Raw genomic sequence first — 23,715 nt, forward strand, 5'->3', positions numbered from 1 at the left:
AACCTCTTTTTAATCAAAGAAAAACGTGTTTCTTTTTCAACACAACGTTTTATTAAACACATCAACCGTTTACCACCTAAGTGATACATACTGAGACCTATTCCAGGAGAATGAGAGGATACTGTGCAGTAGTTTTCTCTAAGAGCACTCAAAGCAACATTATATTGTTACTGAAAAAAGGTAACCATGGCAATTATATTTTCCAGGTAGGTGACAGTCTGGACAGGCACGCTTTTCAAGCACCATTTTTTTCCAGTAGGAAATGGACGTTGTATTCCATTGTATTCAATTCCACTCAGGCAGGAGTGGCTAGGCAAAGAAGGCTTGAGCAGTTATTGTCTCCAACGTTGTGGAAAGGAAAAATACTATTACATGATTCGAAATACAGCTTATTACACACTTTGCACATACAGCAAACATTAAAGTATCACTGTGTGCTTGTAGATAGCGCTACTGATGCATGCACCGGTCTGCTTTTCTGTTACCTGAATTCCGTCAGATTGCGCTGTGTAGCACCCTGCAGTACCAAAGGGGGCATTCAAAGCAAGCAACAGTATGGGCAGATGTTATTGATTATTGATTTTTTTTTTTTTTCATCCTAGAATATAACAACAATAAAAATCAGTAACTGCAAATAATCCTGGCTAAAGACTTCAGGAATATTTACAGAAGAATCTCATATCAATTCCGTTTAATCTTCGGTCCATTTGATTTTGTTGCACCCTCAAGTCCCAGGTGGATTTGTCTTTATTGTTTAGCTGTAAGAAATAACATGTTCAGGGCTTCCTTACCTATTATATCATTTGATTGTCTTTGGTTGAAGTGCTATGTAAGCAACCCTAGACAAGCCACGTCTACAAATGCTTTGTAAGGCCTATTAACAGTTCAAGTACACTGAATTAATCTGTAATCATAGAATACCTGTGATTGGCTATAATGGTTATTAAATTCTTAACACCTAAAATTCTCAACCCCACTGTCTTAAATAACAAAGCGACACCATTTTCTACTCAACCAATTAAAGAATTATCTCATAATTCATTTGAAAGGTTGGAACATACACAATCAAGGATTATGATTATCTATACACTTGACAGAAAAACACATATATTATAATTACATACTCCTAAATATATATCAGATTCATAAACTCTTTCATTCAGCTGCCTCAGTTAAGATATATGTCCCTAATTTAATGAATTTAATTATGATTTTTTAACAACTTTGAGGATGTCCAGTCATCCAGGTATTCAGGTTAGAAAGGGGAAAACATACGAGAATTATCCAACTAAGTTAAATCTCCTCTCCAATGATTTCCACTGGGAGTGGGAGGTTTATTGAAGAGAGGAGAGCTGCTGGACTTGTGAGTGATGGGAGCTCAGTACCAGCTTAGCAATTTATCTCTCAGAGTGAAGGCAATCTTCAAGCAGACCTCAAATTCATTAGGCTGACAGACACCAGGGGGCAAATGATGCAGAGGAGAAGGGAAGGAGAGGGCACTGAGCGTCATTTGATTTTCAGATGGACCCTTGAACTATACTGTTATACCAAAATGTTTTTAAGGCAAATGTGAATACTGATCTTCTAAAAGGAGAAACACCAGTGACAAAATGCATTTCTTCAATGATATAGTTTGCAGCAGCACTGTTAATTGGGATTAAATTTTAAAGGTGCCCTGTGGAGTGTATTTGTAAACAAACAAAAGTTATGTTTATATTCACTGTTTTTCACCAAACACACTGTGTGTATCTTTGACAAATGTCTTGAATGTATTTCCTTACTATTTAAACATTTGTAAAGCCAATTTTTTCAATTATTTTAAATACTGCATTGTTTAGATTCATGTTTGCTAGCTGGCAGTTTTCTTCTTCACTGGCTTTGTGGACCCATTGCTACGCTTCGTTGTTCATTATCGCCACCAACTGTACATCAGCAGCACAGCTTGAAAACATCGGCAAATATGTGTGTCATGTTGCTCATATGCTTGCGCACATGCATCCTCTTGCCCGTACATTATAAAAACAAAATGGGGACGCAATTGTAAAAACAGTGCTCCAAAGAGCTACAAGTGGTCAAAAACTCCACAGGGTACTCTGCTGTACTGGCTTGCAGCATTTTTTAAGTGTATGTACTTTTCTAATTAGTAGCTAAAGTCTTCGACATACAGACTCACTTTACACTTCCTCCTAGTGCAGGAGAAAGAACCTCTTTAAATTACCAAATGTGCAAAAAATATGGTAAGAAGAGGCCTCCCATATTCAATGTGTGAACGCTAACTGTTGTAAAACACTACAACACTGTTTATGAGTACAAGAATCAGAACAACTGAAAAACAGTAGTATTTGCTGTTCCCTGACTGGTGAAGTTAAAGGTGTGCTTCATGGTGCTGTGCATTTCAAATCTGTAATACACAAACCCATTGTTTGGTTAAATTGCATGTGCATTCCAAGCTACTGTGAGGGCGCAGCACGGAAGATGCAGAAAAAAAGAAAGTGATGGTGAAAAAAGAGAGAAAGACACAGACAGAAGAGCTGGAGGGGAGTATACAAGTACACATCCCTGAGGCCCTCCTGGAAGGTGCTGGAACCCTGACAGTGTCTCCATCAGGGTCCATGACGGTCAAAGTGCCAGACTGCGAGCGTTGGAGGCTGAAGCCTGTGCACGCTGCACCACTCCTGGACACTTTTCTCTCCTCTGCAGCTTGTGGTTTTGAAACAAGCCCTCGTTTCGCGGGACACCATGAGCTCCATCTGGGAAAGTCAGTAGCCCTGGAGGCATAGACACAGGACACTATGACCAACCACAGAGAGATAATATTGACTTCCTGGTGGAAAAACTGTTTCAGTGGTCTAACAGACTTACCATATCCCTCAACACGTCCATCTTTGAATTCTCCTTCAAACCTCATGCCATCGTATCGACTAAAGACTCCTGTACCTTGAAACTTGCCATGTGCAAATTCTCCTTCGTACCTGATGTGGTGAAAAGAGAGCAGGGTGTAATTTGTAACTGTAACTTTTGGTTGAGGACAGAACTTGGTTTCCTTTTCCTCACTCTTGTTCACACACCTGGATCCGTCTGTAAAGAGCAGTACACCAGAGCCGTGGAACAGTCCACTTTCAAACTGGCCAGTGTAGCAGGTTCCATCCTGAAATTTGAGCTGACCAACACCGTGCCTCTGACCTGGAAAGTCACACGCTATCAGAATGAGTAATGGCTCAAACTTAAAACAGATGATGGAAACTCAGGAAATCCTGTCAAGGCAAACGGCCTTGACATCTCGATACCATTGGCGATTCATATTTTATCTACATGGGTGTCATCATGCCTCATATAACCACTTAGCTTCTTATAGATTACGCTTTCGTAATAGTGCGTAACATATTGTAAGAGCCGACCAACTGAGCACACAGTCATTTGACATTTGAACTTGCAATGCGGCTCAAGGTTTTATATACACTTGTTATTGTAGAGGCACTACATACAGTAAGTCACGAGTCAGTATGTGCTCAGATTTAAGTACCCCCCCTCACCACCACCAGTACCACCCCACCCCCTCTGTCAGCTAAAGGTTTACTACTGAATTAGGAGTCCCATCTGCCTCCTGTGCGGTGGGAATTACAGCACTCTAATCCATCAGATTTTTTAGTGGGGATTTCTACTTTAGGATCCAGACTGTTAACAACAGTCAAGGAATGTACTTGCATTCCCTTCCTTGTAGCCTTGATCCACTACTGAAGCTTAAAATCATGTCAGAGGGCACACATTTACAAGAATCTGGACAACTGCTACAGCTGGCTTACACCTATCAAACTATAAAAATGTGCAAAGATGTCTATGAAGGGTGAAGGAAAACACTAGTTAAAATGGTTCGGATGGTGTTTGCATGGACTTAAAAGCAGCTGAAAACCTGGTGCTAAGACAAAATAAAACCCCCCTGGATGGTCTTGTTCCTAGTGTTTCGATTGATTTGGTTTCTCAACAGCAGCTGAGAGAGGACTCTCTAAGATTTCCCAAACAGGTCCAAAGTCTAATCCAGAAGATTTGACAAAGCCAGAGCTGGTAAATCTGGCTCTGTTCGTCATGAGTTGCCAATGCTAGCTAATTGGGATTTAACTAAATAGCTTGAGCTTGCATGTCTCTAACATCACTGTACTTGTGTGTGTGTTTTAATGCCAGTGGTACTTGCATTGGATCCCACTAGCTTATCCATAAAATAACATTATTTAAGAAAATATAATTACTCTAAATATGGAAAAATATTGTGGCACCAATAATAGTAAACACCTCTTATCCTGGATTGATGATTTAATGAGCAGGAAGCCCAAACTGAGGCAGTGTGCTATTATTGATGTTGTCCATTTATGTATTTATCCTGCAGAGAATAACATACTGTATTGAAAACAAATTCCAATGGCCTTGGTCATGTGGCTAATAAATAATCTATCTATCTACCTTAAGTACTGTCACAACATTAATACAGAGACTACTCAATAGCACTCTTTCATGCCATCTGTCAGTCGCCTCGGTAGTAGCTTTACTAAATATGGTCACAATTTACCTGCTTGTGTGCATGAGACCATGTTTTAATTATAAAATATACTATGTATGAGCTGAGCTGAATGTACAGGTAGGCCTGGAGAAAATGATTCCCTTGGAAAAGTAACAACATGTGCAAGGGAAGCTTGCCAAAATAGTGTTCACCAGCAACTATTAATATTAATATTTTGGTGGAATATATTATGTGTTTAGTTTTGCAGTTGGTTACCCACAAACAATACTACTAAAGCTAACAGTTTACATGTTTAATCCAAACTTTCTGTAACAAACACTGAATGCATTCTCCCAGTCTGTCAGTGTCTCACCATTCCTTCTCACTCATCTGATAAGACAACAATGCTTTGAAGACGTGCTATGGGGACTAGATGCACTGCACAGAAGGCACAAGTGAAAGTTTGTCTCATCTCTGTAGTTAAGTCGGTGACGCTTGCACACAAACTTCATTTAAAACAGACTGAGAGAATGTCTTGCCTTCTTTCCACTCGCCGTGGTACTCCTCCCCACTAGCATAGGTGAAAGATCCTCTGGTCAGAGTCATGGCCCCCCTGTTTTACACACACACACACACACACACACACACACACACACACACACACACACACACACACACCAATACTCATTAGGCTCAACACCATTCAGCCTCATTTAAGGAATATTTGATTTCTTTAGTTACAGCACCGCCAAACACTATGAATAAATTAGTCTAAGGATTATTTTTCAGGACGTACACAATCAATTAGCTGAAGCGGGTTTTCCCGTCTTAAAATTTTTAAATAGCTGTTATGGGGAAAAGCCCCGGTGTAGGTGCATGTTTCTGTTCCTGTTACTGTTGAACATTAGATGAGGGTCGGACCGAAGGATAAAGACGAGACCAGAATCCTGTAACTCAGCGCAAGAAGTCTATTTAATGTCTAGTCTGTGTTGGCGGTGGTGATGCTGGTGTAAACGCAGTTTAAGAGCACACTTGGGCGAAAGACCCTCTAAAAAAAGGACAGACTGGAAAACGTGACTGCAGACATAAACAAAAGCTTATCGCATGGTGGCAGTTTTAAAAATACTGTTCGATATACCTCTTGCTGGAAAACAAATGACAGTGTGTTACAGAATGGCAGTCAGGTGTAGATTTACCCATGCGGTCACCATTGAATAAATGATTAATCAGCTCACACCAAGACTGAAACGTTATTGTAAATAAATATCCAACTTAGCATGTTAACATTTCTTCTCGGTGCAGCCTTTACATACATGTTGTTGACTAGGCTGTCGCTTGTGATGACATGCTTATGTAAATCGATTTCGCCCCATGGCGATGCAATTATAAGGGGAAACGCGGCAACACCTATTAACGCCATCGTTTACCTGTACGCTACGTTCGTCGTCTCTGAAGCATGGAAACCTCCGTACAAGAGCGGAGGGGCGTAAGAATATGAAAACACCGGCTGAGGGACGTACGCCGCGTTCAGGTGCCTCTCGTAAGCCTTACCATCCACGGTCCAGAGTAGTAAGGGGAATTCAAATGGGCTGAATAAGTGCGCTAGCTTGATCAAAAATTATAACAAACTCTGCGGAAAACGCGTTTTAGTGAGCGTTGTTTTTTGTTGTTGTTTTTTTTTAATTGAGAGGAGCAGCAGTTTTACAACAGCTACAGGAAAATTGCGAAATGCATTCCTATAAAACAAACTAAAGACGTCACATTCTTTGACTTGCTTCACATGCTCTTTGACCCATGACGACTCAGATTAGCAACTTTTATAAAAAACAAACAAACAAACAAACAAACAAACAAAAAACAGCTATCACCTCTCTACAAGCCGTGTTTACTTTTGTTGTCGTGTTCGTGTTGACGTTTAAACCCGCTTCGGCTCAGGACTTGAATATCTCCGACGGCACTTGAAGGAAGCATTACAACAGCATAATTGCAGCCTGACCGCAGCGCTGTTTCATTGCCTGCCTGTTGTTGACTCTCATTGAAAACTTTCTCTGATTGGCCTAGTGTGTTACAGCAGACAGACAGTAGCAGACATATTTATAAAAGGCCTTGGGGCATTTTTTGAAGCCTCTTGAAGCACTCAACACTACAGCTGACAGGGAAGCCCGTAGTTTCATTTGTCTTTAGTCTAGCAGGCTACATGTGTAATGTGTTGACCATGACTATAATTGAAGATATGATAATTAATAATATGTAATATATATACACAATATAATATGTATGTATGTATGTATGTATAATAATAATAATAATGATTATTATTATTGGTGCTGTCTGCTAAGTGCATAAGCATAAACATGTTTTTCCCTTCAAACAAGATTACATTTTAACCAAAGTCAGACGAAATGTCTTAAATAGCATGGCAATTGCCAGGATAGTATTTATTTTACTTGTGCATAGGGATAAGCAAGCTACTTTAGATTATTCCTCTTCCTGAAGATCCAATCAAGGCACCAGTATACTTCATCAGAAGTTTGTCAGATGGCTTCGTAAACCCCCTCACCCAACACCTTTTTGTTGAAACGTACCGTGTTCATCATCTTAGTTTAGCATTTTAGCATGTCAGTTTTGTGGTAATATTTGCCAGTTAGCACAAAACACGAAGGATGATGGGAATGCCAATAGTTACGTTGTATTTGTTCATTAACCAAATTATTAGAGAAATTTAAATTTTGACTTGATTGTGGTGAAAAATTAAGTGACCGTGTTTCTAGCAACTTTCATGGCAATGCATCCAACAGTTGTTAAGATATTTCATTCAAAAAGTTGGATAGATCCTCTGGGAGCCATGAATGTCTGTACAGAATTTTAGGGCAATCCGTCAATTAGTTGCTATCACCAGAGCCATGCAGAAAGCATTGGTTAAAAATTCAGGATCTACCCCGAGGCCCAACTATTTCAGTTTTCTTTTAGGAAGTTAATCAAATTACCACACACTATTTTCCACATAGTAAACCTGCCCCCAGGGTCTGGGGCTCCAGGGGCACTTGCCCACTTTGCCCGGTTGGTAATCCAGCCTTGGGCAAAGCCCAGCCTATGCTACACAGTTACTGGCCTTTGCGAAAAATGCATCAGCCACATTTTGTTTGATATAAAAAATGCAAAACGTATAAACCTATACCCCCCTATTGTTTTATTTTTCGAGGAGAAACGCCATACCTTTGGGAAAATATCATAGATTTATTTATTTATTCGTATGTTTATTTGACTGAGTTACTGACTAACTGAAAAAAAACAAACAGGTTCATTTGGTTTGGTTACTCTGTGTGAATGAAACCTGCGAGTATTTCCCTCTCGAGCGGTTTCCTCCCCGACACAGAGGCGCGCGCGTTCACAGAGCCGAGAGCTTCCTCTTCCCGTGCTGGTGCCCGCCAGACAAGAACGACAGAAAATGGCGAGGCAGTGTAAAAGAGAGCAATGCACAATCGACAGGCGCGACTTTCGGCAGGAACTTGACTCGTGGCGACACAAACTTATTCACTGTGTAGGTAAGGATAATTCACGTTACACGTTGTTCAATTTTACAGGTTGAATTCCGCCTCTGTGCGACCGTTATCGGTGTAAATAACCATCTATTACCATACTCACTTGGGGCATCTCCGAGCGACTTTTTGTCCTCCACTGTTTCCTTCTCACGGCAGCCAGCCTGGGCAGTCGGTTAAATGTTGCAGTTTGTGACACTGTTACGCTACTTCTTGCGTTTCCTCGCTGTTTTTATTGTTCCTAAATCCAAACTGTACACTTTAGTTATCTACTGGCGTAATGTTAGTTTGTTTAAAGGGCACCGTGCTCGTTTTAAAGGGAGTGTCACTAGGCGTTGCGTCGGCCAAAACACCCAGATATGCGCGTCCCCGTGTGATGATACTGTATTTTGGATGGGGGAGGGCGACATATACCCGTGCTGGATGTTTTCACTTAACATTTAGATTACTCGTTTTCTCGATTCACCTCCTGTGGGCGCGCACTATTGCATTGAGGAAGTGGCTGAGACCCTACTGCTGTGGGAGTTTCCATTTTCGACGAGAGACCAATAAACTTCTCTAACTTCTAACCCTAGTTAGTGTGTGTGGTCTCTCAAAACAAATAATTAAAAGGGCAGTTGTTGACTTAAGGTTTGCAGCTCCTTGTATTGTGTATGTCTGTGTGGGGCTGGAGGGTGGGAGTTGAAGCTAAACTATAATTTTGTGATAGTAAAGCTAAGGAGGTATCATCAGTAGGCGCTAGCAGAACAGGGCATAGCCCACTGTAAGGGCTTGGGCTGGGAGATGTTTTAAGCATGCTGGTGGCATGGCTCACTGGTCTTTTGGTCGGTCCAACATTTTGGTGCAGGCTGAAATATCTTCCTTTAGCACCACTGGCCAGTCCCTTTCACTTAACCAGTTAAATATCTCATCATATCCTTGATGGATTTGCACAAAACTTTGCACAGGCATTCATGTCTCCCAGATGATGTGCCCTATTGACCAGGTTGATCCTCTCACTTTACCTCTAGTGCCACCAAGAGGTTGACACTTTTTTTTTTTAAAAATTGAAATATCTTGACAGCTATTGAATGGATTGCAGTTAAAATTGGTTCACACATTCAGGTTCCCCAGAGGATGAATTGAAATAATTCTCATCTCATGACCTTTCATCTAGTGCCAACATCAGGTCAAGACCAGGGCTTTGGTTTGTGACCAAGTATCTGTAAAACTAACATTCCTATCAGTCTCAGTTGTACTTTGTGTCTGGTGCTAATTAGAAAATGTTACAATGCTAACATGTTGAACTAAAACGGTGACCATGGTACCTGCTTGACATCAGCACATGCTGATGTTAAGCAGGTATAACGCTCCAGTGTGCCCAAGTACAGCCTCACAGAGCAACTAGCATGGCTGTAGACTCTTAGTCTTGTAGCAGAGCTCAGTTTAGGAAAATATAAGCACATAAGGTTTGCAAGTCAATTTAAATACATCTAGAGTTTATCCTCATTGCTCAGTGGCACAGTATATGTGCTATGTAGGACTAATATCCTGCTGCTGAACATACTATTTATTGTAAACAATGTGTTGTTACTCCTCATGGATGGCAAGTAGGCTTAGCCTGTAGCCTTGTTTTTGCATGCTGTTACTCTGCTTCAAGTGAAGTAAAAGAAATTGTAAAACAATCTGACAGTGCTGCTTTAAGACTGCAGACATTTCTGTTTTTTACCATGGCTTTTTTTCTGAAACACTTGATTAATATAACATCGCTCTCCATGTTCTCTAGAATATGTTGTATTCTGTTCCACACATATTGATAAATGGCTTACATTTATATTAGTAGTTTTAACCTGTTTGATGGAAAGGCTTGAAGAAGATGGAGAGGCCATTTGTTTAATCTATGCCTTGCCAACCTCCTTCTTGTAACTCTGTAACATAGCAACAGCCAATGTGGACACTCGGCACCACCACACACAGATTGATCATGCAAATGAGGAGCAGAGAGTTGCTAAAACATTACATAAACAACAACATAAATATTAGTTGACCCTAATGTTGACTGTAAAATTAGCTTGAAAGTTTTTTACTGGTTTAATCATAGTTCATATTTGGGTTATTCTCATTTTATCAGTCTCATAGGTAAACATGAAACAAATTGTTTCTAGTGTTGGCTCATTGAGGAATGCAGCATGCTTCATTAAAGGTGCTATATGTAAATTTTTGCTATTGTTACACTGCCAAGTTAGCATTAAAAGCTGTTTACTTACCAGTCTAGAAGAAATTTTGCGAGTTCTGTATCAAACTTCATTCCTTTACTTGCCAAGAACTGTCTCAAGTGGTGGAAAGCAATGCCAATGGTAACTCTTGTTTTGCTTCTTTTTCTGTCACTTCTTTTCTTCCCCTGAAGTTAGCATGCTAACCAGCTAGCCCCAGCCCATTTTGTAATACCACTTTGTGATGTTGAGTCACTGTAGTGTCCAGTCTGCCTTCAGTCCGACATGAGAGGATGAAGAAGTAGGACTGCCCAGAGGGCATATTGTAACCTTTTGTTAGCGCAACGATGGCTGAAGCTCTTGGTAAATAAACAGCTGTAAATGCTAATGTTGCATATGTAGTGATAGCAAAAACTTACATATAGGACCGTTAAGGGACTAGTTCCATATAAATGCTAACTGCCTGCTTTTGGCTGTATAGAAAACAACTTGTGAACCTGAATCATGAGTACTAAATTCAACAGTATATGCCCCCAAATTAATTTTTCAGTCCATGTCTTTAGTAAGGATCTTTGTGATGTTTAATCCTATATAGTTTAAAATTTTAAAACCTAAACATGCATATATTTAGTGTTTTCCCTGGGATTTTTGGCAGATTTTTTTCTATTATTTTTGCCATTACTACTGATGTCATTTTTCTCACTATTGATGTGCCTTTAACTAAAATTTGTACAGCACTTTGGTAAAATCTGGTTGTTTTAAACGTGCTACTTAAATAAACTTGATTTGATTTGATTTGAAACAGAATTTAAACCGCAGGTCACAAAAACTCATTTAAAACCCAGAATGCTACTTCTGACACTGCTGATCTCAAAATGTCACATTAAATCAATCTCACTTGAAGTGGCCGCCATGTATAGTCTTGTTGAATGTGTGATGTATGAACAGGGCATGGACTGCGTGTGTGCACAAAATTCTTGACATGAGTTAAAGGCATACTTATGTGAAGTTTCATAAGGCAGTAACAGTGAATCTGACAGTAATGCCTATTAAGTGTTCCCCTCATTTAAAAGTTTTGTGGTGGTTGTAGTGTGGTTGCATATTAATATTTTCAGCTCTTGGCTTATTTAGGGCAGGTTAGAGGCTGACTTCATAATTAGAAAGAGCAAGTGCAGCAAAACAATTTATACAGACCAGCTAAAGCAGTCAGCCTAATGCTCATGACTGAAATTGCAGATCAGTTTAAGTTCAGGTCCTCCATTATGTATGATATTTTGAATGAACATCACGTTCTTTGTTTTAACAGTGGGGCTATAACTGCACAGGTCCACATTGGCACTTATTTACCACCTATTGTAAATAGGATTCTTAGTGTGGACAGTCAGTTTTAATAATGACGTAGGATATCGAAATGTGTGGAGTGATCCAGAACAAACTTATTTCAGCCATGAGACTACAATACTAGGTGGGCTCTATGCTCATCATTGAAAAGAAAATGGAGAGAATAATAGCTTTCTGACCAGTCAGTAGCTCCAGACCCAGGACTGTTCAGTTAGTGAGTCCCCTTTTATGATTGACAAATGTCCCTTGTGTTTGGGCTATAGTTGTAAAGCTGCAGAGTACATGACAACAGCGTCAGTCTGCTGGCTGTAGAATGGCATATTCTGTCCATAACAACAAGGACATACTTTTGTTTGGCTTTTTGGTGGAGAGGGCTGCACGCCACCACCACCCTGCTGACGCTGAAATGGACATTTTGTCTTTGTGTATTTAATGTGAGCAGTAAAACTGCAGGGCAGAGACAAGGGCAATTGTCCCATAGAACAGCAGCAACAATTGTTTGTATGTTTGCCTATACATGTGTCCATGGTCCATCAACCCCCAGATGCAAACTGTGTGGCTGATATGTGTGTTTTGTCTGGATTTGGAGAAATTTGGACTGAAAACAGCACCAGCTGACATTTGAAAATGCTTGGAATGTCAGTTATTCATACTTGCATTTGACATGTGGGTGAGTGGGATTAAGGATTTGCTCACACAAATAACAAGCAAATATTGACACCAGGCAGACTGCCTTGTTCATAATTAAACTTAAGCATGGCCCATTTTCTGCTCCAGCATGCCCCCTGTGATGTGCTTCTGGCCTACATTTTCCTAATTTGGTAAAAGAGCTGGTTGAGTTTTGTTGACATTTTGCGAAACATGACCAAGAACTTTAGTGTTTTATATGATACGCCCGGTCTTTGATTGTGTGTTTGTCTGTGTGTGCGCTTTGATGTACATTTGTTTGCATGCACTTTTTGCCTTTGCACATGTGCCTGAAATCATGGGGGTCTCATATTTGTTATTCAAAGTTATGCTTGGTGCAGAATTACACCATTTGACTGTCATTTTGCATCATATCATGTTAAGTATTCATTTTTTTTTTTTTTTCCCCCACTGTGGATGTTGCTCAAAGCTGCCACGTCATTGCCTGCTGTATAGCCGGGTCTAACTACTGTATATTACTTGTAATGAACACAATATGTAGTAGCCAAATTACATTTCAAAGCATTGCTGGACTAAAGCCCATGTAATGTCCAAGCTTGACTGCTGAGCTGTAGTGAGTTCCTTTTTTTTTTTTTGTGGTGGCATAGTAGCCAACAGTAAATGCGTTTTAGATGGTTAGGCAATTAGCCTTGTTCTCTGTGTGAGGAGTTGACTTGGGATGAAACTAGGCACGTACTGTGGCTCAACTAATTTGTGCAACTTTGTCATCTCTGCACTCATCCTCAGCCCTCAGCCCCATCTTACATCCTCATAGAGCATTGCTCAGGGATATCAGTGACTTTCTTCATACAAAATTACACTCTCATGAGTATCACAATCTGATCATCGGTATGATTTTAAATCATAATGTATCTTAAAAGATAAAATAATTTATTAATGATCAGTCCCTCTAGTACTTCCAAAGGCTGTAGCCATAGATGCCAGATTTGAGCAACAAATTGATTTGAGGTCAGGGAAGCTCCTATTCTATGAGCTTGTGGTCTCTACTTCTGAGATAGTATGTGTACAGTAGTTACAGTGGGGGATGGGTTGAGTGGGGGTTGATGCAGCACTGTACACCCTCAGCACTAGAGCAGCAGAGGGAAGGGTGGGTCATCCAGTGGAGAAAGCACTGCAGTACCATGATGGCGCTAAATGTTAACATTTTATCACCATTTTTTGATATGTAAATCATGGAATAAGATAGTTCAGAACCTAAATTGGGTGACTGGTTGTAGGAATAACATAAGACACATAGAGGAAACCCATGTCCAAGTCACATTAATACAGCTGTTTTGAAATGTATACACATTGTCTTCCTGTTGCCCACCACGGATACAGGCAGAAAACTTAGAATATTTGTATTAAGCTGGAATGATCAAATAATGTGGCTTGTCAGGTGAAAACTTTTGACGTGATTTTTGAATGTTACTTTTAAGTGTATAGGTGCAACATTGATAGCAGAGAAGTGGATGAGGTTACCCAGGGTTGCAAGGCTATGAAAGTAAGAGATTTTACATTACTTGTTGTTCGAGTTTATCTAACACATGAAATTTTTCCCAGTTGAATCATAGCACAGTTGAATATGCAACATTGCTGGAAAAACCACGAGCTTTGTAGTAAAGAACATTCATTTACACTCAGATTCTGCTGACTGTGCTGCTAACGGCATATTTAAATTAGAGTTTGAGCACTGAAGAGCTTGCTGAGTACATTCAGGAGCGTTAATCAATTCAGTTTAGTTTTGGATCAGTTTGGATAAACTGTAAGTATGATGTTGTGTTTTGCTCCTGACAAAAGCACTTTGAATATGATAATGGTTGGCGTCTTCTTTATAGCAACTGCCGATAACTTTTGTGTAATGCAGTGTAGTGCCATATACCTGAACTACTTGAAAATACAACATTTTCTCAGAAATTAGAAACAGTTGAAACATCGATAACCAAGGACCACACAACAACCCTTTAGCTTTACGAAATTATTTGGCAGAATCATCATCTAAAGTTATGAACAGTAACATTGAGGCTATCATCAAAAATGAACTTTTACTGAAAATATACACAGGGAAGAAACAACTTCTAGAACCATGTAGAGATGTGAGCTGACAGCGACTGGGATGTTTAAAGTACTTCGGGAACCAGCGACTTGCCTCGTTATCAATGTAGAATACTCCTACTCCCACTTTAGGTACAGTATTGAATTCTCTAAAAAGCACAATAGTTGTAGACATATCAACAGTCATATAATGCTTTGAGGATTGACACTGGAAAACTAGGTTACATGTTTATGAATGTAAAACTAGAATTTACAAATATGTTTTTAATCACTTGTGTCAGTTTCAGTTGTCTTACAGTTTTGAATTAAACATATTGTAATGAACATGCACTGTGTCGTGTATTTGCGCAAGACTCCAAAAATGACAAGGGGGTTGCACAGTGATTTTGTGCAGAGGCTGATAAAAGAAAATTGACCTTTTGGCTATATGGTCAACTCATGTAGTGCACAGCGCCAGCAATAAGCAGTAAAGAGGGTTTTATCATGCATTATGTTCAGTTCACAGTGCAGTACAGCATAGGTTAATGTTAGGATTTAGGGGGGTTAAGCTGATCCTAGATCTGTGGGATTTCTCTTTCTGAGTGCTGGTGGAAAAGACAAGGGTGTCACACAATCCAAATATTTCCTCTCTTCCCGTCTCTGATTGGCTAGAGATGTAGGTCAGAAGAAGGCTAAGGCAGATTGGGCAGAGTTTTTCTCTGTGAGCATACATAAGCTCCTTGAAAAGACCTCCCAGGATTTTTTTTATGTTCAATGTTTGTGGCTGATGCTCAATTTGAGTCATTTATCGACTTATAATCCCAAACATAGATGTTTACATAACTTATAAATGTATAGATATATTAATAAGTACTGAAAATTATTGTACATCGCAGCCCTAATGGGCACTTATCAAGGTGAGTGTAGGCCCTTTAAAAAGTCTCGAAATGTGTTTTACTGTTACAAATATCAGGCCTCAAAAGTCATTGACTTGTCCTGAATGTAAAAGGTCCTATTCATTTTATCTGACTGTACTGTATTCTTTTATTGAAGTATAGCAGCGTTTGAAGTTTTGAGGATCTCCAAAATCAAACCTAACCTAAACTTAAATTTAGGCTGAAATTTAAGCAGTGTAAGTAAGTCTGGAAAACTCTTTGGCCAAGAGGAATTGAATGAAGGAGCAAAAACCTTGTCTGAAAGCTAGTCTCTTGCAGAGATACCCGAGCGTAGGACAGTATTTCTGGGTGCATATGCATAATCACATAGTCCTCTCTGTTAGTTTACCTGTAGCCAAGCCGATCTCGGGCAACTTAAAGAGTAGGTTTGTAACAATTATTATCTCTTCATTAAAAATACAAGTCACTGCACTTTAAAAAAGGCTTAATAACGGTCCCTAGTCATAGGTATGGGCAAAATAAATGATGGATGAATGAAAAGAAAACTGCATTGAACTCTATTTATTTATTAATACTGGACTTAAAAGAACATTTCTATGCAATAAATATAAAGTAACCAATAACTTTTAAATAACATTAATAAGTATGGGATTTTAATTTCTTATTTAAAATGGGCCAATAGTGAAATTACAGTGGGTGTGATGTGAGCTTCAGTGATGCCAGACTAACAGAACCACTTCCTTTTTTTATTACTCCGTATTACATGGTTAAAATGGGAAACCTTAGTTGAATGAATACAAATAAATGATTGTAGTTAAAAGGTTGCTGCTCTCAACTCCAGAGGAAAGTTGACTTCATTTTTCATTAAAATTTAAGCATATCCTGAATTAAGCTGTGCCCTTACTCAACTATAAATTACCTGGAGGCTAGCTGCAGTATGTATTTTGGGTAAATTAAAAAAAAAAACAGCAAGGACTGGAAATAGCAGCATGTTCTTGAATCATCATTTTCTCATATAGAGCTAGATGATGGACATAAATGACTAACTCCCTCCCATTGTTATAAAAAAATCAGTAAAGAAATCACTAACAATTCTGGATAAATGGCTAAATCTTCTAATAAGGCTCTGTCATGTTGTCAATACAATTAGGCCTGTAGGTGTCCCCCCCCCTCCCATGTTTGCAATGAATGAAGATTGCCAGCCTCATTAACCTGATATCTTTGTCCTGAATTTCTTTTCATTAGTCCTTGATAAGCTTTAATATTATTAGGTGTTGGCACATAATACCGGGATCCTTTTTTCTTTTTCTCATTATCACTTTGTACCTCTCTATACCCCTTTGATTATTATTGTATCTGGAGGCTATCTGATCACCATATATCAAACCAGATATATGTAGCAGCAACTCAATGGTGGCCTAATTCCCTCTTCAGCATAATTAATTGATGATTTAATGATGATATATTTCAAATTGGAGATAAATCCTAAAAACTGAACATTAATGTGTTATTTCTGCATCCAAAAGTACATACCATATGGCAACTATAGTTAAATGTATGGCACGCAATACAGTGATGCGTGGGTGTTTTTTTATTATCCAGTTTATTGTGCATCTTAACTGTGGCCATTATTCACTTTTTTTATACACTCATTTATTTTGTAGAGCATGCATGACAGCTACGCACACTATCAATATTTTATCCATTGCACATGTAGGCAGCTTGCTCTTCTAAATTTAAGTTGCTGGTTCCAAAATGAGACTTGTAGACGTTCTTGTCAGCAGCCACTACACCATACTATGCTCTGCCAGTTGGAAAGTGTTAATATTGCCTCAGAGTCATGGTTTACATTATGACACATTTTTAAATGCCCTAAACAGAATTCCTAAAGAGTAGTTTGATGTCATGGCGCTGCTCTGTCAAATGAAAGTGGATGACCTACTTTTCTCTCCTGCCTCTGAAATATTTCAGAAATAGGATTGGATAGCTTCAGCTGAAGTCCTGTGCACTAACCCAGAAACAGACTCACGTTGCAGCTATAGGCAAGGCTGTGTTTCACCACTTTGCGCCCCCCCCCCCACGTGCCTTTATGTTTGGCTGTTGAAAAGTGGGTGGGAATTTGTAGGGAAGCGGAGCGAGGGCATTTTAACAGATGACAGCCTTTACTGAATTCACTGTGAGTTTAGGAAGAGAGTGGATGGTAAGGACTGATAATTTTCTCACTTATCTGTGAATACATATTATAAGTAGGCCTTTACTATAATGTATAGTTAGATGACCAATTCAACACAGTGGGCTAATTTAATTCGCGATATTAATTGTCATTAAGGCCTCCATATTTTTAATTTTAATGCTACTAATGCAAATGTGTTTTACATAGCTTTTTAACAACCATCTATTATGTTTTTTGTATGGGAATTGCTTTAATTCATGTTTTTTTTTTTGATGTTTTTTTTTTTTTTTGGCCTTTTATTAGTGCCTAGCACATTTGGAATAGTGTACTCTCTCATTTAATATCCAGTTCAGTAGACAGATGTTACCTGTGACCTCTTTAGCGCTTGATTTAATGCATGCAGTGGTTTTGAATTGGTTATTTTGACCCTGCGGCAGTAGGCAGACATTGCATATTGTGTTAATGCACTGTTAAACGAAGCCCTATGCAGCATAATGCACTATATCTTTCAAACAGCTGGGACTGTAGGATGCCACCATCTCATAAGTAATGCATACATTGTTAGATTTTTCCTTAGCCTGTATATGTGATATATGATGTTTAGCTTTTGCAGCAAGGGTTTTGTAAGTTGCTTAATTGTAAACCATAACTTAGTGGACTGTGATTTGATTTTGGTTGAATTCTGGATCTGTGATATTGTATAAGTACTTTGCCACCATCAAATACCAGTCTTGTTTCTGTCTGTTTCTTTTTAATGTTACAACGTGCAGTCACTCCCAACTCTGTAGGTACTTTAGTTGCCTGGCAACAGGAGGATGGAGTGCATGTATTTACTGTTGAAGTAAAAACCTGGGGTGAAAGCTAATAATGGGTGTTTTAACAGAAACATGGTATTACTTACAGGGGTTGTCAAGATGAAGTAGACAGGCAAAGACAAGCATGGGTGTAACTGTTTTTTCTTGACTACAACAAATTAATTTGGGCCCTTGGGCAGAAGAGGTCGTCTTGTGTTGTGATTCATTTTGAGTCTCTGTTCTGCTGCTGTTGGTTTCAGCACCAAGCCTTAATTAGGACTAAATCTAAACAAATACTAGGTCAAAATGTATATGTTCAGTTTGATTACCATTGACAACTGCACTTTTAATTGAATATCACCTCTTTCCTCAGGTTTTGAGAGCATTCTTGAAGGTCTGTTTGGTACAGAACTTGTAGAAGACCTAAAATTATTTAAGGGTAAGTATCTCAGACCATTTCATTTATCATAATAGTGGCCATGATCATACAAATGTATGAATGACATGAATGAGAATTTTGTGGTACGAGTGTAATCTGTTCTGTGCTCATTATGACAATGCTGCTACATTGTACCATCTGGTACCCCTCTACATTCACTCTACAAGACAGCCCCTCTAGCTGCAGAAGAGAAGATGCCTTGTGTTCCTACAAAGTTGGTGTTTTGGATGGCGTGGGGCCAGTGTAAAAGTCTACAGTGTCCTGCAGACATTTTTACAATGCATGATGTTAGTGAGACAATAGTGGGCATTATTTGGGTTGTAATTACATTTGTGGTGAGAGGACTGTCAAAGACTTTCTACACTAGCAGTTGGGGAGGAAGGCTGCTGAGAATTAAGTTGAACTGAATCAGTCTATTCCTGATTTGGTCAGTTTCACTAAAACAAATCAAAATACTTTCGTCATGGCCGACTCATTCATTTCATTCATATATTTCTGTCATTGTGTTTAGCTCTGAAAAATAGAAACTGAATATAGGACACTGCAGGTTTCAAACAGAACTATTTTTATGATGCATCCTACATGCGGCTAGACAGTATGGTGGTTGTCCTGGTGATAACGCAGAAAGAGACAGTACCTTAAAACAAAATGTACTATATGCATGTCAATCAGGATATTGGAAGAACTTCTGTTATTTTTATTTCAAAAACTAAAGAACATAGATGTTGATCATCTGTTTTGTTTCCACAGACCTTGAGCCAATAGCAGTGTCTGACTGGTCATTTGATGAAAATTGTCTATTCTGCTGTTTGAGGCGAGACAAAGTAAAGGTAAGATTTCTTGTTTTCTTTATGTCTTTCTTTACATTATGATGTTGTGTCTCAGAATTTCGTTCAGTTGTTGGGGGAAAAGTAAAAGTAGCTTTCTTAATAAATGTTTCATTTTGTAACTATTATTATAGTTACAAAATGGACTGAACTAGTGTACTGGTGATAGGCCAGTATGAGCTTAGCAACTTTGGTGAAACAGCATAGGATATGTGATGAAGATCACAATTCAGACTTGGAGCTATAATTTTAGGAGTACCCAAGAACTTATAACAGCACACTTGGCTTAGATGATGGAGTGCATTTGGTGTGCCTATGCTCTCAAATTCATTAGGGTTTCCTCGCAGACTTAATTATTGCTTAATTACTTTAAGTGAGGAGAAATCAATCAACTGAATTAAAAAAAAAAACAAAACTTCTTATATCTTGTTCAGTATATACCATATGTATCCTGTTCTCTGAAGACCACCGACTGACCATTGACATGGACTGTCTGAAAACCACTGACTTAACAGTTTTGTCATTTAACAGGAACACTTAATTGGCTTAGGCAAGGAGGGTCTTGAAGATACACCCAAACCTCTCCTGCTAAAAGATCAGACCACAATCAGCAGACTCGAGAAACAGGCCGAGGAATTTCTCAATGCAGTTCTCCGCAGAAAAGGTGAGTTGATGTCTCAGTGATGGATATGGGCCAAGTGCATCAGTATTTGGCGTTGTTATGACACTAATGAGCTTAGTACAAGAGAACCTGCCTGCAGACAAGAGGGCCGATGTCAACCATCGCTTGGTAAGCTTTTATTACCTCCTCCAAGGAGGTTATGTTTTCACCCGTGTCTGGTTGGTTGTTTGTTTGTTTATTTATCAGCAGGATTACATTAAAAGTACTGAACCAATTTGCACCAAACTTGGTGGAGGGATGGGGCATGGGCCAGGGAAGAACCCATAAAATTTTGGTGCAGATCCGGTTAAAGGGGCGGATCCAGGAATTACATTAAACATTGTGAGATTTGGGCATTTTTTGGACATTTTTGTCAATTTCTCCGGAAATAATGTATGGATCTTGACGTTAAAAAAAATCAGGCAAATTTATGCTGTCGTGATCTATGAGTATGTACAATTTGGTGCAGATCCAGATAATATTCAAGATCTGGTGGAAGAAAATACTGAATTCCGCGTTACGCACAGAGGTTTACTAACTATGTATTATGACAAATAAATCATTAATGTTATCAGGCTATTTCCCTTTTCCTTTTATTCTTCTATTATAAGAGCTGCACAGAAATGTGTAGGATTGTATGGTCTTGGCAGAGGTATGCGCTCTACTGAGTGTCATTCAAGTTTCATTGCTTTTATTTAAGCTTTTATTTATTCGTGCATGAATTCATATTACTACAACTACAGCTCTTATGGCCTATGGAAAATTACTTGACCATGTACGTTTTTTTGTTTGTTTGTTTTACAGGCTAGGTACCAAACTGGCTTTTGTTCTTAAAATATTCTTACAGTTTTGTTGTGAATGTTTACTAATGATCAATTATAGTTCAGTAAAGGAACACAGACTTAATCGTTTACCTTGTATTCTTTCCTTTCAGATGTGCCAAATTTCTCGGACCCACACATTCCAGTAGTGGCTCGAGAGATCCTTCAGAGAATGATCCGACAGTTTGCTGCTGAATATACCTCAAAAACCAGCTCCCCTCAGGACAGTTGCTCAGATTCTCAGCCTCGCTCTGACCAAAGCCTGCCGACCCCATCGTTGCTCTCAGGGGCTCCTCCTTCTACCAGCCCTACTGCCACCCTGGCTGGGCCTGCACACAACCAGAACCCCGTCCTCAGCAAGCTCCTCATGGCTGACCAGGATGCTCCTCTTGACCTCACCATCAAGAAGCCCCCGGCTGAGCCCAGTGAACAAGGTAGTGTGAAGTTAAACATATCTGTAACAAAGCAGCTTATTCAGGATTGAACTAGTGTACTGGTGATAGGCCAGTATGAGCTTAGCATTGAATCTAAATTGAGTTTTTTCCTGCCTTTTTTTTTTTTTTTTTAAACAGATGGAGTCCTTGACTTATCTATCAAAAAGAATCGCTATAGCAGCAACCTGCCTGTCCATAGTCCCTGCCTTTCTCCAGCCACATCCACGCTCAAGGGGTAAGATAAGTTTCTTTCTCTCTGTCTTTTTAGTCTACAGTCCTTAAGCAGTAATGTTTTTGAGGATATGTTACATTGTAGTTTAGGATGTCCTCGAAATGGATTTGGACTGAATTGGATTTTTTAACAAATGTAGTACTGGTTATGTTTAGTGGTATCACTGCATGGGCTTTAGCTGAGGCCAGATATTTGAGTCCTGAAATTGGAGATCGCTCAGCCAGTTGGTTGCTTGATGAAAATGAACAACAACAAACAGGGCTGTGCTAACAGAATTTTTTTTTTTGCCACAAAGACAAATATTTAAGTTTTTTTACCAACTGCAACAGAGGGAAACATCTTCCATGTGCTTCTGCTGCTTGATTCTGCTTTTAAACCTCACTCCAGCGCATCCTAGAGGATGCCGTTTGCATCATTCTGGCGTTTAGAAATGAATTACCCTGCAGACTTTAAGTTAATGCAGCTGCCTGCTCCTCATTTATTTACTGACAGATCACAGGTATTACCAGCTAGGGACATCTTGTTAGTTTGTGAGCTATTGTGGCTTAAAAGGATTCTGTTAGTTTGGACTTGTTTTTGGTTTCTGCTCATTATTGTCTGGCAAGGCACCTGCTGGTATGATGATGATTTACTACAGTATTTGCAGCCTTGATAATAGTCTTGCATCTATATGCAAGGTGAGTCATTCATAACACCTTTTTGTCAGAAAAAATCACCATAGACCATTGCAACAGATTCAGGATATATCAAAACCATGAGAAACTGCTCCTTGAGGACTGAAGCCCTGCACAAATGCAGTAAAGAGTAGATATACTTCTGTATTTTAACACTCAAGAGGTTCTCAATGACGAAGTAATGTAGTAGCAGAGGTGTTTAAAATAAATTTATTCGCATTTGCACACCATGTTCCTCTTCCAAGGTAGGATTGCATTCAGTTGGTTTAATATCAAAACGTAAGCATTGCCTTAACAGCTATTACTATGCTGGTAACACAAGTAGTTTTTAAATCATACATGCTTCCAATAAACATGATGCCCACATGATTCTGTAGCGCATAGTCATTGATACCAATTATTAGAAAATATACTTTTCCTTTTAATGTCATCCATCCAATTCAGAGGGCTATAATACCAATTTTAATTGTATTCTCTGTAGACAGATTGCCATTTTATTTAATTCTTAATTGAATCAGACATTTAAGAATGTAGCTTTATCTAGCTAGAATTTATTATTTTATTTTGTAATTTGGTTCTGTTTTGTTTTCCTTGAGAGCAAATCCTCTTGATTCTGTTATACTCAACAGGACTTTACGTGCCTATAATTGAAATATTATGTGGATTAATTAAGTAGCATGGTTTTGCATTCTCTTCCTCTGCTGTTTTGAGAGCTGATAGGATCTAAAAGTGATGATCATTCAGCAGCTTCAGCTGCTTCTGATTTTCATCTTACTTTGAATATGATATACAGCAAGCACACTGTCCTCAGTTTGATTAAAAATGGCTAATATCTATATGAAAACTATTTACATTTAAGGTTCATGGAGAATTGAAATAATGAAAACCCCAAATTAAGCTGTTTAGATTCTAAAAGGGCTGGCTGGGATATTTCTTGCTGTGTAAGGATATTGATGCAGAGATATTAACTTGACATCAGGCCATGCGACCCTGAAGCAGTGTGTATGCAGTGGCAACTCTGGAGATTAACCCCTAATTTTGCGTTTGGAAAAAAAAAAACAATCGCTTTTTAAAATTTTAAATTAAATTAAGAAATAAATAAATAAAAATCTAGGTCATCACACTTCAGTTAGTCAGTTAGGTTTTGAGTTTTATACACACAACAACCCTCTGCTGGCTTACTCTTTTATTGCTGTGCTTGTTCAGTGGTAACGTCACACACAAAATGTCAAGAGCTTTATTTGCATTAGTTATTCTGTATGGCATAGTTATTATGCCCTGTTTAACAGCTACATGCCAAGCTGCCTTACTGCAATGACAAATGATCCCTCCTTCTGGCTGTGCTTTTTGAGCCACAAGAATACTAAGACCTTTATGTACTCCAATAAATGCCTTTTTCTTTTCTTATTTTTCATTGTTTCTTTGCCCTTTTTTTTGTTTTTTATTTCTTATGTTGATGCAAAATTTGTAAACAATCAT

General features: G+C 38.9%; 2 protein-coding genes across 4 annotated transcripts in view; one reads left to right on the forward strand and one right to left on the reverse strand.

Moving 5' to 3' along the window:
- Window positions 1-63: 63 nt before the first annotated feature.
- Window positions 64-8,379, reverse strand: morn4 (MORN repeat containing 4). 2 transcript variants are annotated; one of them, XM_040138811.1, is made up of 5 exons: window positions 8,138-8,379; window positions 5,032-5,105; window positions 3,069-3,183; window positions 2,863-2,972; window positions 64-2,768 (listed from the first exon to the last, which is right to left on the reverse strand). In XM_040138811.1, exons 2-5 carry the CDS (start codon window positions 5,096-5,098, stop codon window positions 2,620-2,622), a joined length of 441 nt encoding a protein of 146 aa, XP_039994745.1. In that variant the 5' UTR covers window positions 5,099-5,105; window positions 8,138-8,379; the 3' UTR covers window positions 64-2,619. The 2 variants fall into 2 exon arrangements, with proteins under 2 accessions (XP_039994745.1, XP_039994744.1); XM_040138810.1 differs by lacking the exon at window positions 8,138-8,379 and adding an exon at window positions 5,920-5,966.
- Window positions 7,863-23,715, forward strand: part of wu:fc17b08 (ligand-dependent corepressor) — a 31,089-nt gene continuing 15,236 nt past the window's right edge. For both annotated transcript variants that reach the window (XM_040138802.1, XM_040138804.1), the window contains exons 1-6: window positions 7,863-8,037; window positions 18,522-18,587; window positions 19,338-19,417; window positions 19,946-20,078; window positions 21,010-21,330; window positions 21,469-21,565. In XM_040138802.1, the coding sequence (XP_039994736.1) occupies window positions 7,941-8,037; window positions 18,522-18,587; window positions 19,338-19,417; window positions 19,946-20,078; window positions 21,010-21,330; window positions 21,469-21,565 (794 nt within the window). In that variant the 5' untranslated portion in view covers window positions 7,863-7,940. The remainder of the gene's footprint in view (window positions 8,038-18,521; window positions 18,588-19,337; window positions 19,418-19,945; window positions 20,079-21,009; window positions 21,331-21,468; window positions 21,566-23,715) is intronic.

Source organism: Xiphias gladius, chromosome 11, assembly GCF_016859285.1.
Source record: "Xiphias gladius isolate SHS-SW01 ecotype Sanya breed wild chromosome 11, ASM1685928v1, whole genome shotgun sequence".
Classification (NCBI taxonomy): domain Eukaryota; kingdom Metazoa; phylum Chordata; class Actinopteri; order Istiophoriformes; family Xiphiidae; genus Xiphias; species Xiphias gladius.

What these genes read in the sequence shown, in the direction of transcription:
- morn4 (XM_040138811.1), bottom strand. Translation starts at nt 5,098, where the DNA reads ATGACTCTGACCAGAGGATCTTTCACCTATGCTAGTGGGGAGGAGTAC. An exon ending in CCACGGCGAGTGGAAAGAAG is followed by an intron (nt 3,184 to 5,031) that starts GCAAGACATTCT and finishes GTGACTTTCCAG; the next exon opens with GTCAGAGGCACGGTGTTGGT. An exon ending in CTCTTTACAGACGGATCCAG is followed by an intron (nt 2,973 to 3,068) that starts GTGTGTGAACAA and finishes TCACCACATCAG; the next exon opens with GTACGAAGGAGAATTTGCAC.